The sequence below is a fragment of the Meles meles genome, chromosome 20, assembly GCF_922984935.1.
Source record: "Meles meles chromosome 20, mMelMel3.1 paternal haplotype, whole genome shotgun sequence".
In the NCBI taxonomy this organism is placed as follows: domain Eukaryota; kingdom Metazoa; phylum Chordata; class Mammalia; order Carnivora; family Mustelidae; genus Meles; species Meles meles.
The window spans coordinates 21,334,424-21,348,914 of NC_060085.1; the positions used below are offsets into that span (position 1 = coordinate 21,334,424).

The window sequence follows — 14,491 nt, forward strand, 5'->3', positions numbered from 1 at the left end:
GAACTCTACCTCTGAAGTTAATAACACACTATATGTCAATTAATTGAATTTAAATAAAATATATATATTTTTTTAAATTTCAGCAAAGCTGAAATCACCCTCGGGATTCCAGACAAGGAGAATCTGATTGAGGAGAGAAACTGAGCTATCAAAGGGGAAGGTGGGGCGAGCCAAAGATTAGCAAAGATTAGCTGCTACCACCCTTGGGCTGGAAAGATAATGGAAGGCAATGGGATTCCACTGTGCAGAGACCTGAGTCTCCCTGCAGACCCCCCAGTCGCAGAGGGGGCTGCCCGAAGGAAAGAGAGGCTGTCCTCCGCAGAGGTAGACCCAGAGCCCCAGGCTGAGCATGAGAGGGAGAATACCTTGGCTTCCTCCCTCCTTCCACCTTCCAGTCTTCCGCTGGTAACTTCTATTAGCTGAATATGCCCAATAACCAACGGCAAAGGAACCCTGGAAGGTGGAGCACTGGGGAAGACTGGGGGAGGGGTCTGGGGACAAACAGGCAAATGACCATAACAAGGTGCAGAAGCAGAGGCCAGGAGACCAGTTGGCAGGATTCTGAAGTGGGTCAGTGTGAGGTGGTGGTGGCTGGGACCATGGGAGTTGTAGCAGAGCGACGTGGCTGGATTCACAGATACTGATGGGTTGGGTGTGGGGCCTGGGGGAAGGGAGGCATCCGTGAAAACTTCTGAGATGGAGTTTACTGAGCTGGGGGAGACTGCCAGGAGCATGTTGGGGAGGGCTCAAGAGTCATGGTTCTGTTTTGGACGTGGGACATTTACTGGGCCCGATAGTCAAAGTACTAAGGGAGTCGATGGAGAGCCTGGGAAAAGGAGCTTCAGATACAAGCCAAGCCATCAGGGTATAGGTGGGGTGATGACAAAGGACTGGGTGACTTCACCGAGCATATGCCTTATTGGAGTCACATGGCTCTCCCTGAGCCAACCACTTTGGCTGCGGAGGATGTCATCACGGACTACCCAGGACTAGGTTTTGTGCCTTATCAGGAGAACGGAGGGTGGGGATCTTGCCCACCCAAATCATTGAGCATTGGGGACGGGTGGTTTCCTAAAGAAAACTCAGGGTGCTCCTAGCAGACGGGGACTGGTTTGCTAACAGCAAAAAGAATACCAAACAAAACACAGCAGTCAAGGGGCACCTGACTGGTTCAGTAGGTAGAGCATGCGATTCTTGTCCTCGGGATTATGGGTCCAAGCCCCATGTTGGTTATAGAGCCCACTTTAGATAGATAGATAGATAGATAGATAGATAGACAGACAGATAAAAAGTACTCAGCAAGACATTAAAAAAACCAGCAGTTTGAGATGGTTAACTACACGTAGCGTGGTGGGCATTTTGTAATGTATAGAATTGTCAAATCACTATGTTGTACACCCAAAGTTATCTGTAATATTGTATGTCAGCTATACATCAATTAAAACAAAAACTGTGGGCTGCCTGGGTGGTTCAGTCAGTTAAGCATCTGTCTATCCCAGGACCCCGGCCATGATCCGGGGCTCCTGGGATGGAGCCTCACGACAGGCTCCCTGCTCAGTGGGGAATCTGCTTCTCCCTCTGCATCTGCCCCTCACTGCCCCCCGCTTGTGTTCCAGCTCTCTCTCAAATAAATCAATAAAATCTTTAACAAAGTAGAAAACAGCTGTTTCCCCAAAGCCTACTTTCATTAACTCTACACGGTATCATGAAGCACCTATTCTGTGCCAAGCTAATCCTGGTTGAGAGCCTACTATGCGCCAAGTCCTATGATTTTTTTCCTCCTCACCTTACCTAGTTTCCTCTCTGAGACAACTAGCCCTCCTGGAGCCCTCCCTGCTTCAGCACTGGCCTCGCTGCTACCTCAGTTTCCCCTCAGGACAAAGGCTGAATGATCTGATTACGCCCGCTGATGGAGATGAGAGGGGAGAGCATGTGGGGAGCTACTTCCCACCCCAGGGAAAGGCAGGGCAGACTCCAAAGCCCACATTTCTGATGTCCTCAGACTAGACTCCAGCCTGTGCCTGCTCTGGGCCCCCCTCCAGAGGCACCCGCCGCACTTCACAGCACAGCCTCCCTCCAGCAGCTGGCAGCTGCTAGGACCCAGGGGGCTGGTGCCAGGCCCTGCTCCTCCCTTGCCAGCTCTGTGTGTCTCTAAAGGGCAACAGCAAAGTGTCAGCCAGTACCATCTCCAGCAGAGGCTGAGTTGCCCGGACGGAGGAGAGAGCTGAAGTCCCAGCCTTGCACCTCTCCATGGGGCCGGCCAAGCCCCTGTGAGAGGATGGCAGCCTGGGCAGCGGAGCCAGCGCCGCGGCTGCCTCTGAGGCGAAGGGCCAGAGGAGCAAGGGACAGGTGATGGGAAGGGGGGAGGGCAGATGCTCCGTTTCCCTTTCTGCAGCCCAGCACGGGGTGAAGCCTGAGCGCTCGAATGGCCAACACCACAGGGCTGAACACCTCAGAAGTCGCGGGCTCGGTGGGGTTGATCCTGGCGGCCGTCGTGGAGGCAGCAGCCCTGTTGGGCAACGGCGCGCTGCTGGTCGTGGTGCTGCGCACGCCGGGACTGCGCGACGCGCTCTACCTGGTGCACCTGTGCGTCGTGGACCTGCTGGCGGCCGCCTCCATCATGCCGCTGGGCCTGCTGGCCGCGCCGCCGCCCGGGCTGGGCCGCGTGCGCCTGGGCCCCGCACCGTGCCGCGCGGCGCGCTTCCTCTCGGCGGCGCTGCTGCCCGCCTGCACGCTCGGGGTGGCGGCGCTCGGCCTGGCGCGCTACCGCCTCATAGTGCACCCGCTGCGGCCCGGCGCGCGGCCTCCGCCCGGCCTGGTGCTCACCGCTGTGTGGGCCGCCGCCGGACTGCTGGGCGCGCTCTCCCTGCTCGGGCCGCCGCCCGCGCCGCCCCCGGCCCCCGCGCGCTGCTCGGTCCTAGCGGGCGGCCTCGGGCCCTTCCGGCCGCTCTGGGCGCTGCTGGCCTTCGCGCTGCCCGCCCTCCTGCTGCTCGGCGCCTACAGTGGCATCTTCCTCGTGGCTCGCCGCGCGGCCCTGCGGCCCCCGCGGCCCGCGCGTTTCTCCAGGCCGCGCTCCGACTCTCTGGATAGCCGCCTCTCCATCCTGCCGCCGCTCCGGCCTCGCCTGCCTGGGGGCAAAGCCGCTCTGGCCCCGGCGCTGGCCGTGGGCCAGTTTGCAGCCTGCTGGCTGCCTTACGGCTGTGCGTGCCTGGCGCCCGCCGCGCAGGCTGCAGTGGCCGAGGCGCCCGTCACCTGGGTGGCCTACTCGGCCTTCGCGGCTCACCCCTTCCTGTATGGCCTGCTGCAGCGCCCTGTGCGCAGGGCACTAGGTCGCCTCGCCCGCCAGGCGCTGTCCCGGCCCCCGAGGGCCTGCGCTCCGCGGACCTGGCACCTGCGGGCGCTTCTGCAACACCTCCGGGGACGGTCAGAGAGCCCTGCCCTGGGCCCTTCCGAAGCACCAGAACAAGCCCCAGATTTGCCAAGAGGGGAGAGCCTGAGCAGGCCAGGGGCCACCTGAGAGATCGGTCTCCCATGCTGAGCTGGGACTGGAGAAAGGATGATGGTATCAGGAGCCCATCCAACCTCCTACACAGTTCCGGGCAGGTGTCCTGCCTGGATTTCTGGCTCTGGAACCGGGGAAAGGGGGCCTGCAGCCTATCAAGAGGCTTCTGGGAGATAGGAATCCTGGGTTCTGGATCCCTACTCCGCAGAGTCTTGTATACAGACCTACCCTTAGCCAGACCCGTGTTCCCATCTGTATCCTGAACTGTCTCTAAGGGCTCCTTCAGCTTAGGTGGTTTGGACACTCATGGATAGTCCCCAGGCCAAGAAAGGAGAGGAGGTGGGTGGAACCACCGAGAAGAGGACCCTAAGGGCGTACAGCCAAAGGGATGGACCATGCAGGGCAAGGTCTAGGTAACAGCCACAGCAGGAGGAACCAGTGGAGAGACACTCAGAAGGACCTCCCGGACATCTGCACTAGGAAGAGGTGGGACATGAAACACCTCTGCCAGCTTCTGAAATGCCCAGAAGGCAACTGGATCAGTGCGGTGCCAGCAGCAGGAGGCTGGACAACAGGACGCGGACGGGCCCTGAAGCCCCAGAACTGGCATGTGGAAGGGGCCAAGACCCAGTGGTGGATTCACAGATGGGGTCCTCCGGGGACTCGGCCACACCCATTCTCTGGAGGCTTTGCCAACACCCACAATGTTTCACAGCTTCCTGGTCTCTGAGAATATTTATTCAAAAACAGGGATTGAAAAAACTGTACAGAGTGTCTGCTGCTGAGAATTCGGCCCCTGTCTCCATGCCACTCCCCCAGCTGCCCGGCAGGGTCCCCCTCTTTGGGTTGCCCTCTGCCAAGCCCAGCCAGTCCATTCCAGTCAAAAGGGTATCAGTGGAAGCAGCAGGAATCTGCAGGGAGGTGGGGAGAGAAGCATGGCCCCCAGCCACCCCCGCCCCGGCCCTCCTCCCTGATCCCCACAAGGGGGGCCAGTAGGCTGGGAAGCCCTAAGGGATGGGGAGTGCATGAGTGACCCTCTGAAGTGGGGGCACTAAGGATGCTCCCTGCATCCAAGCATAGAGCTACAGGGGGTGGAGCCCCGTACCCTGGGGCGGCTGTGGCTCCCAGACCCTGGGCCAGAAACTGCTCCCACTCCAAGAGGAGGAACTCCCACAGACCCGGGCTAGGTGGGGGGTGTGCATCCATGCGTCTGGGCATTAGTGGCATTCGGGACCCCAGGGTGGAGTCTCCTTGGGCAGGGAGGGTGCAGAGGCAGCACCCTACCGGTGGTCCTGCCTGCCCCTGCGCCTGTGCCTCAGCTGGCCTCAGTAGGGGGAGAATTTCTGCCGCTCAGCTTTCTTGCTCCCATTGGCTGCTGCCATCTTGGCAGTGTAGGCCGCCAAGCCCGGCGGCGGCCCTGGGGAGGCAGGTGGCAGAGCCAAGAAGGGCACAGGCTTGAGGCCGATGAAGTTGGAGAGGGAGATGGCATAGGGCGTGCCCAGCAGGCCTGGGGGAGCTGTGGGCAGGGCCGTCAGGGGCGGCGAGAAGGGGGCAGGCAGGTCTGTGGGGGCTGAGCCGGGCGTCCCCCCAGAGGTAGACTTGGCCGTTTCTAGACTGGAAAGAGGGATATGGGGGGAGATGAAGGGAACAGTGGAGGTAAGAGAGGGGCAGTAAGGGTAAATATGGGGGGAGATTAGATAAGAGGCAAAGAGGAATCAAGAATAATGACATGGTGAGGGGATATTGGGGGGAACGGCAGAAGAGTAGTGATAAGCAGGTATGGTACTCAGTGAGGGGAGACGGGGAGGTTGAAACCCAGGGGAAGGGACAGGGACAAGGGAAAAGAAGGCACAAGGGACAGATGTGGAGGAGAAGATGGGGCCACATGGAGTGAGTAAGCCAGGGTTTGGGGAGACAGAGGATGTACCCAGACAGAGACAGAGAAGGGAAATCAGCTCTCCCCACCCCAATCGTGCCTTTTACAGGCACTTGAGCCCCGTGACCTGGGCCACCCCCACCCCACACTCACCAGGCAGTGATGAGGTACTGGGCCAGGGCGATGGAGACAGGGGAACCAGTGATGGTCACGTGCCTCTCACCAGCACCTTCCGCTTGGTTCCCGATCTTGATATGTGCCCCTGACATCTGTCGGATCTCACTGATCTTGCTGCCCTGGCGCCCGATCACGCAGCCAATCAGCTGCGGGGAGAGTGGAATTCAACCCTGGGCCAGGCCTAGACCCCAGGAACCACCCCCACAAACCACCCCATCCTCTGCTCACGTCATTGGGAACCAAGAACTCCTGTGAGCTGGTCTGTGTGCCAGGATCCAGTCCTGGGAGGGAGGAGAAGAGGGATTGGACATGGCTCTGGGCCTTTCCTGCCTCCCCACATACATTCCCAGTGGGGTTGCCCCTGCCTCCTTCTGCAGGGCCGCTCACCTGGCACCATGCTGGGGGAGGCAAAGGGGACCGCGTGGCCTGAAAGCTGCTGGAGCTTGGTGACCTGTGCCAAAGAAGAGGGTCAGGAGTCAGAGGAAGCCTGGTTTCGGAAGGGGTCCCTGGGGGTATGGTTACTCACCTCAGCGGGGGTCACAGCCCCATACTGACCCTGGACGGAAAAGCCCTGTGAGGACAAAGTGGGGGAAAGAGGGTGACTGTGACAAGTCAAAGCAATTTGGCCAATCACTCCTCCCCCCACGCCAGCCCCCAAGTCCTTCTTCCATCCCTCCCCCACCTCAACCCCCTTCTCCAGGAATGCTTCCTACCCGTCCGACTGTCCCACCTCACCTGGTTGGCAGAGAGAAGGACGGTACCTAAGGACAGGCTCGGATGATATGGGATAGTAGCTCCTTTGGGTGGGGACTGGAAGGCACAAAAGGGGGAGGCTCTATCAGGCCCCTCCCCGGCCCCTCTGACCTCCCCAAGGGCCCTATGTTCCCAAGGCCCTCACTATGACCCCCAGGTAAATGCCCCAACATTCTGGAGCTCCCAGTCCATCCGCGAAGTCCAGCCTGGCCTCCAGCTGGTGCCATAGGCATAGGGACAAGGCAGGATGGCAGGCCCATCCCCGTCCCCTCTCCCTGCACCAAGGAAGCACCTCCAGGATAACAGCGCAGATCTGGCGCACACACAGGATGATGGCATCAGGCACCCCGGACACGGTGACAGCACGCTCTGTAGAGTTGGGGAGCAGGTCTCCTGCCACCTGTACCTGGGCCCCCGTGGTCTGCAAGCAGAGAACAGGGACCACTTCTGGCTACCCTCATAATCCAGGCCAGGGCTGCCCAGGCTTTGAGCTCCCCAGGGGACAGGAAGCCGTAAGTCCGGGGAAGGGTAGGACACCCTGAGGGTGGTATCCCCCTTCTCCTCACTTCTCGGATCTCCTTGATCTTGGTGCCAGCCTTGCCAATCAGTGAGCCACACTGGCTTGCAGGAATGACGAGGCGCAGGGTCACCGGAGGCCTGGAGACATTCCCACCATTTGCAGGAGCAGCACAAAGGTCCTGGGCAGGAAGACTGTGGTTTGGCTCTCCACGCCCCTGCTGCTCCCCCTCCCGTGGGAGAACCTGCCTGCTGGGGTGTGAAGGGGAGAAGCCCTCCCCAGGTCCTACCCTAATGAAGGAACCCGGCCCACCCTGGGTTTGGCCTTCCCTGCCACCTGCAGCCCCTGTGTGGAGCCCCGGCCCAGGGAACCACTCCCAGCCTCCCAGCCCAGCCAACCACATACCTCATCCAGCTTGAAGGCGATCATGGAGACCGCATGGAAGACAGCCGCTGTAGACCCTGTGATGGTGGTGATGCGCTCGGGGCAGGAGCCCTCAGAGATGGTGATCCGGGCGCTGCTCTGCGGGGACACACGACGCCGGGCGGTGGGGCTCCTTCTCCACTTCCTTGCCGGGAACCTGTCTGCCTGCCACCCCACCAGGCCCCAGCCCACCACTGGAAACAGCTACCTTCCAAGGGCGCTCATGGGTCATCCCAAATGGTGGGGTGCGGGGAAAAAGGTGGGGCAGGGATCTCCCCTCCCCTCCAAACCAGATGCCCTGGGCAGCTCTCCCAAACTCCCACCTCACCTGCTCCCGGATTCGCTTTACAGTTTCTCCTTTCTGCAGGAGAAAAAAATATGGAATGGCTCTTAGCCGGAGCGGTCACCACCTCCTGACCAGGCCTGGGGCCTCAGGTGGAGGTCCACACAGAACAGAACTGGGCACCTACCTTCCCGATTATGCTGCCGACCTCCTGCAAACAAGACAAGAGCATAGTCAGGGGGGAGTGGTGCCCCAGACCCAGCCCAGGCCACCAGGACAGGGAATCTAGCCCAGACAGGACACAGGAGCTCACATTCCTGGCCCGCCCCACCTTGCCGTGCCCCGTCCCCACTCACCTTCCCGTGCATCAGCATCCGCAGGGTGAGGGTGATGCTGAGCTCTGGCTCCTCCTCCAGCCCCGCATCTGAGCCGCTCATCCTGTCAAGCGGGGCTGGGGCCACAGCGGCCTAGGAGTGCGTCCACGGTGCCTGGCGGCTCTGGCGGGGGGGGGGGGGGCAGTGGAAGAGGGATTAGAGGGGAGCTCCCATCTCTTTTGGGTCCCCTGCCTTTACATGGGGACCTCAGTGTCAGACTGACCGAATTCCCACAGAAGAGAGACAGCGTAGACCCCTGGTTCCTAGTGTCACCTTGATTGATACCCTTGTGTGCCACTCACTTGCTGTGTGACCCTGGACAGCTCATTTCACCCGCCCAAAGCTCCGCTTCCCCTCTCCACAAGAAGAGACTACCAGGTCCTACCCCGAGAGAGTCATGAGAATTAGAATGAGCTGAACACATATGTGGGAGGCAGCCAGTCGCCATGGGTCTCCTTCCCTCCTTCCCTTTCCCCATGTACATTGGAAAAAAGAATTAACCAGAAGACCTATGGGAGTCTGGGGTGGGGGCTCCTCTCTGACCTCTTAGAAGAGGGGGCCCCTGGGGACTGGGCCTGGAAAGCATGATTAAGGTTGAAAAGTTAATTCAAATAAGAAGCACTTGCATCCAGGGACCACAGCCTCCCCCCCCCCCACCAGCACCCCTCCCCACGAGAACATGGGGTTGCAGCTGGCCAGGAGGCTGGAGCAGCCATGGGGAACCATGGGGAGACCTTGAAAGGAGGGTAGAAGTGAAAAAGAACTAGGTTCTAGAAGGGTCCTCTTGCCCCAGCCTTACCCCCTGCCATGGGGAGGGGGGCACAAGGGCGGGGAGTCCCAGATCTGTGGGGCTGGTCACTAAAGCAGAAGATCCCTGCAGACAGCTTTGAGCAGGGTTCATTCAGCACGTGGGGGCAAGGGGGCGTGGTGTCAGGAGACCAGCAGTCTGCACAGGGCTGCTCTCCTGCGTGCTGCAGAGGTAAAAAGTAGCCACATTCCCAGCCTGGAACACTTTCCACTGTACCAGAAACAAGGCCACTGGCTTCCAGTCTCAATTTCCTCACCTATGAAATGGAGAGAATGCTTCCCCTAGGGACTGGGTGATGGGTAAGAAAGGGATTTGGGGGCTGGGAAATGTCAGGGCCATTAACTGACAGAGGAAGGAGGAGACAGAGATTAGCTTTGGGATTAGCCCAGCCGCCAGCCCTCCCTACCCGCCAGCCCTCCCTACCCGACCCCTTTTCATGCCCCAACTTAATCCTGAACCTTAATCCTGCTTGGAAATCCCTCTCCTCCAGTGGCTGTCTCCCACCAAGGCTCAGCTTTGATGGGAGCTAACAGGGGACCAGAACCCAAGGAAGAAAATGGAGTGGGACCAACTGGTGCCAAAACTAAGCCAAGGCCAAGCCCTAATCCCCACAAATTCCTTCTGCCCAGGAGGGCATGGGAGCCAAGGATGCGTGTGCCTGCCTAGAGCACTCTGGAGACCTCTGGGAACCTTCTTCCTCAGCCCCCTGCCCTCTCCTGAAATGAAGGTCAAGGGTGTGGAGCACCATCCAGTCCCCTCTTTGGGACCCCCTTGCTAGCCAGAGCTTGGGCATGGAGTAGGAAGGGGGTGCTCCCAGGCTGGCTTTCTCAGGAAGCCCAAGGAAACCACTGTATGACATGAAGCCTGTTCCTTCATCTGTACCATTGGGTGACAACGCTGTTCCCTCAAGCCCTGGGTAACTTGTATCCCCAGCACCTGCTCCTCCCTCTGCTTGGGTACTGTCCAGAGGCTCTCCAGAGGTCAGAGGTCAACAGTGGATACAGGGACTGGGCTCTGTGAGCATCCTGGCCAACCTCATGCTGGCTGCCCTTGCAAACATTCCCCCAGCTGCATGCACTTCCTCCAGCAAAGCACTTGTGATGACGTGCTTAGTTTCTGTCTCCCTGGACAGCCAAGCCCGGGAGCCCCTTAGAGCAGCAGCCAAGGCCGCCACCTTCTCTTTGTGTCCCCAGAGCTCAGGCCAAGAGCCAGATGGGAGAAGGTGTTCAGAACATAATGGTTAGCTGAACAGATGAATTCACCAAACAGAAGGGAACCTGATGCCAACAGAGGGTCTCTAACCTGCCCAAGGTCACAGAGAGGTGGGCAATGGTGGGACCAGCATGGTCCTACCTGCTAGCATGGGGCTCTCTACCACAGGCCTCATCTACCTCCCCTTTCTGGCTGTTCCATCTGGGTCTGTCAGTCGTCTTCCTGGAGGGAGGTTCTTCAAAGGTGGGGAACAGGCGTTAGTAGTTTCTAACTAGCCCTGCCTGGCTAGTATGTGGGGGTCATGTTTGGAAAGGACTGACAACTTGCCCAAAGCCATGGTCTTAATCTCCAGAATGTTCTGAGGCTCAGGAGCTCCTCTGGAGTGGTAACCAGTGGGAGATCTGACACTGTCCCCATACCATTTCCCCATCGCCTTTGGGGTCGTAAGCCTCAAGGAGAAAAGGGGAAAGGGGCTAGAATGTGGCCAGAACTAGAGTTCCTGCCCTGAATAAGATACCTGGGTCTGCAGCAGAGCCCACTGCCCCGAATTTCATGGTGACCTTGGCCAGGCCTTCCTCTGACCTGGACCTCAGTTTACCCGCCTGTGCTATTTATGTGTATGTGTGGGACTGGAGGGGAGAGGCTGTGTGTGCTGGTGCTGGTCCCTCTGTGTCCTTCCCGTTCTGAAGGACCCTCAAGATCTCTCCTGTTTTTAGGAGAGAACAGGAGTTCCTGACACAGGTCTCCCAAATCATTCTCCTAGGGACCCTAAGAACAAGCAGCCCTATTCGGCATGCTGGCTCCCCTCCTCCCCTCCCCAGAGTTCTCAGGGAATCATTTGCTGGTGGGCCTTGGGTCCCCGCTGTGCCACCCACACGGCAGCCACACGTCATGCCACACTGACCTCCAGTTCACCTCTGGGGGTGCCCAGCCCCCTCTGGTCGGCAGGCCTCCCTGGCAGAACACACCAAGCTCAGACCAGGCCTCTGCCTCTGACCTCGGGTGTTCCCTCCTGCTCCCTAGGCCCCCTCCCCAGACCCAGTGCCCACTCCTTCTGTCCCTGGCTTCCTGCCACTCAGGCTGGAGGGGGCGGGGAGGGGGGTGACAGCTGTGTAAGCGATGGCGGCTGCCCCTTCCTGCCCCTCCCCCCCAGCTGTCTCTCTCTCATGACAGCTGCCCAATCAAAGGGCCGGGGGCTTAGCCAGCTCCCCCCCACATGCAGGGATCAAGTGTCCACCCTGGCTTTGTTCTGGAGCAAGAACAATCCGGGGGAGGGGAGGGCTCCTGGGGCTAGCAACTCAAGTGGACTGGCCCGCCTCTTGGGGGATTCCCTTGGCTCTGCTAGCCAGCATCTGGACCAACCAGGCCTTATAGACCCACCTGGGGGAGGGAGAAGGTGGCGGGGGGTTGGTCTCCAAGTTCATCCCCCACCTCAAATCCCCTGACATCCCCCTTAGCACCCTCAGGCTCCAACCTAGCAGCCTCCTACTCCTAGTCCAAAAGCAGCCATGCAGGCCACACCCAGTGATGCTGGGGAATGGCTCAGGACATCAGACGAAGCAGGGTGTGGCAGGAGGTGGACACTGGGCATGGGGAGATCAGCACTGAAGGATCCTGAACTCCGTTGCCTGCTCCCTTCTCTGGGTATACGCCCCCTTCCTGATTACCCAGGCCTCCACAAGAAGTGCCCTAGTATCCTCCGACCCATGCACCCAGCCTCTCAGCCTTACAGCCTCCCAGGATTCATGCCACCTCTTGGGATGGTCGGCGGGGAGGAGAGGCCTTCCGGGAGCAGCGTGGGGTCCATAAGTTCCACCCTCTGGTTTCCCGGCCCAAGGCTGCCCTACAGACTCAATGTGAAGCAGCAAAGGGAAGCGCTGACGAGTTGGCTGGTGCCAGAAATGCCACAGTCTCCTTAGAGCATCATTCAGTAACCCCTCAAGAGTCCTTACAGCCAAGGGAAACTGAGGCAGGCCCAGGCCAGACTGCACTCCAAGAGAAAGGACACAACTTCTTGGTTGTGTCCCTACCCACTGACTGGTACCCATCCCCTCACTGCCTCACCCAACTTGAAAAAGGTCTTTAGCTTCAATTTTCCATGCTGGAAACAGATCATTCTGCCGCTCAACAGCCATCTTTGGCTCCCCAGTACCCAAGGAATAAAACTTGATCACCAGAGACAGGCACTCAAGGTCCCTCATGTTCTGGCTCCTGTCAGTTTCTCCTGTCTCATTTCTACTCCTTCTCCCCTACACACCAGGCTGCAAAAACACGTCGAGTACCTCCAGGCCTCTGGGTCTTTGCCCCGGCTCATCCCAGGTTGAAATGCCTATCCTCCTCACTCTGTCAAAATCCCTCTCAAATGCCACCTCCTCTGTGAAGTCTTCCCAACCTTCCAAGTCAGATATAATCACTCAGGCCTCTGTGCCCCAACTCAGCTCAAAGGAGCCCTAACAGGCATTTTCAAGCCTATCTTTCTATTATCCAGGAGGGTAGGAGTTCCTCCAGGAGGGCGGGAGCCAGAACCACACTCCCCGTGCAGAGAGAAGGGCCTGGAGGCGTTAGGGACCAGAGATGGGGCAGAGGGTCCCAGGAAAGTAGCAAGGATGGTGTGAGAAGATCCAGGGCATGGGGGACCGGTCACATGGGAGATCCAGGATCTGCCGGGACAGAATTCCCAGTTCCCATTCCTCAGTACCCCCAGCCCCTGCTCCTGCTGTTTCTTTGGGTCTAGGGGCTCCGCGGGCATGTCACTGGGGTAGGGAATTTGTGCCATGCTTTGAGACTCCTAGGGGCCCAGAATGGGTTTCCCCATGTGGAAGCGAGGCTGGAAGAAGAGCTGGGGAGTGGCCCGGGTTTCACGAAGTCAGAACCCGAGGCCCAGAGAGGGAGGTGCTTGTTTATAAGGCTACATGAAAGGCAACTGGCGGAGCTGGGAAAACAGGGGTCCACCTGTGCGGCTCAGAGCTCTTTTCTCAAGAGGTCAATGCCATGGGGCAATGGTGATGGAAGCTGGGGGGGGGGGCAGGGATGGGAGCAGGGAGGGTGGACAGAGCCTGTCTGGGGACAGAGGGCGGGGCAAAGCCAGCCTCCCTGTGGCCTGGGCCTGCCAGGGTGTGTGGGCCGCCTGCTCCCAGCCCCCCACCCTGAGCATGCAAGAAGAACAATCCCCTTGTGTTTGGGCAGCCTGAGCCTGCATGCTGATGAAGGCTGGGGGGTGGGGGCTGGGATGGGGGTACTTTAGAGGTTGACGGGGCTCCAGGGCCCAGAGGGAGTAGGGGACCGTCAGATGGGAAAAGTAGGGTCCCAGGTGCTGGCCCTGAAGGAACGAGGGTAACCCCAGGAAAGAGTGAAGGCTAGAGCTAAGATTTAAGCTCCTGGAGAGTCCCTGGGGTCTAAGGGCTCTTTGTAGGAGAAGGAGGGCCCTTAGGGACACATGCCCTGTTGGTCCAGCATGAAGGTAAACATTGTGGGTTTGGAGGAGACCAAGAGCCCACATTCTGGGAGGAGGGAATGCAGCTGGCCCTGGGTGCATCCCCTTGAAGACCACTCCCCAGGGTGTTGGAGCCGGGCGGAGCACTGGGTGCCACAGGTCTCAAGATGGCGGGCCTGGGATAGGGGAGTGAGGAGGTGGGCACCTCCCTCTCCTGGCCAGGCAGGCATGAGGGCCAGGCTGAAGTGAGTATCCAGAGACACCCCCTGCCCCTCAGGACTTCAGCTAGAAGCTAGGTCAGAGCCAAGGGGCTGAAGAGCCACAAAGCCTAAGGGACCACTCTGAATCCCCAACTGTCATCTCCACACACCCCTGGTCTGGAGGTCTGTCTGCCTGCTCCCCCCCCCCCCAACCAAGGACTGCAGAGAATGGGAAGGGGTGTGTGCTGAGCCAGGAACTGCAGGGGAATGGCTGATGGGGATAGAGATGGAGCAGAACCAGAACCCAAGGCAGGAGGTCGAGAGAAAAGCAGGTCCAAAGAACAGAAACAGCAGGTGGGATGTGGGCCTCAAATCTGGGGTCTCGGGTCCAGGAAGGCCCTCCCTGCTGCTGGGGGCTCCTCGGCAGAGCAGCGCCCCCCACCTGTGCAGGCCTGGGCCCCTGTGGGACAGGGAAGCGTGTTCCTCTCAGTCTCCCAGTATCCCAAACCGGGACCCCGGCCTGTAGACTCCCGCGCAGGCTCCCCGCACCCCCCCCGGCCGAACCCCCAAACTTCGCAGCCCGCGGTGCCCCGCCCGGCCCGCGCCCTACCTCGCTGGGGCTGTCCTGCGGCGGCGGCGGCGGCGGCAGCGGCGGCGCGGCGGCTGGGCCGCTCAGTCCCACATTGTCCCCGGGAGAGGCGGCCGCTCACAACTGCGAGTGACATCAGCTGCGAACAATGAGGGGTTTGACAGGCGCGGAGCCCGGCCGGCCCGGAGCCCGGCTCCGCGCCCCCCCCACCACCCCCCGGCCCGCCCGGCCCGGCCCCTCCCCGCCCCCTCCCCGGATCCGATTACAGCGCGGCGGGCCCGCCCCAGCCGCCCCAGTGCCGCAGCCGCCCGCCCCGCCCCGCGCGCCGCGGTGCGCCCCGAGCG

At 60.0% G+C, this 14,491-nt stretch overlaps 2 protein-coding genes across 3 annotated transcripts; one reads left to right on the forward strand and one right to left on the reverse strand.

Annotated features, from left to right (window-relative positions):
* Nucleotides 1-2,204: 2,204 nt before the first annotated feature.
* Nucleotides 2,205-4,129, forward strand: GPR62 (G protein-coupled receptor 62). The gene has a single exon (XM_045992272.1). It carries the CDS (start codon nucleotides 2,426-2,428, stop codon nucleotides 3,515-3,517), a length of 1,092 nt encoding a protein of 363 aa, XP_045848228.1. The 5' UTR covers nucleotides 2,205-2,425; the 3' UTR covers nucleotides 3,518-4,129.
* A 93-nt stretch (nucleotides 4,130-4,222) lies between these two features.
* PCBP4 (poly(rC) binding protein 4) lies at nucleotides 4,223-14,307 on the reverse strand. Of its 2 annotated transcripts, none has more exons than XM_045992271.1 (13): nucleotides 14,169-14,307; nucleotides 7,888-8,028; nucleotides 7,719-7,742; nucleotides 7,577-7,609; nucleotides 7,231-7,347; nucleotides 6,875-7,006; nucleotides 6,601-6,729; nucleotides 6,291-6,365; nucleotides 6,082-6,126; nucleotides 5,943-6,006; nucleotides 5,784-5,836; nucleotides 5,532-5,701; nucleotides 4,223-4,919 (listed from the first exon to the last, which is right to left on the reverse strand). In XM_045992271.1, exons 2-13 carry the CDS (start codon nucleotides 7,966-7,968, stop codon nucleotides 4,853-4,855), a joined length of 990 nt encoding a protein of 329 aa, XP_045848227.1. In that variant the 5' UTR covers nucleotides 7,969-8,028; nucleotides 14,169-14,307; the 3' UTR covers nucleotides 4,223-4,852. The 2 variants fall into 2 exon arrangements, with proteins under 2 accessions (XP_045848227.1, XP_045848226.1); XM_045992270.1 differs by having other exon boundaries at nucleotides 4,223-5,116.
* Nucleotides 14,308-14,491: the final 184 nt, after the last annotated feature.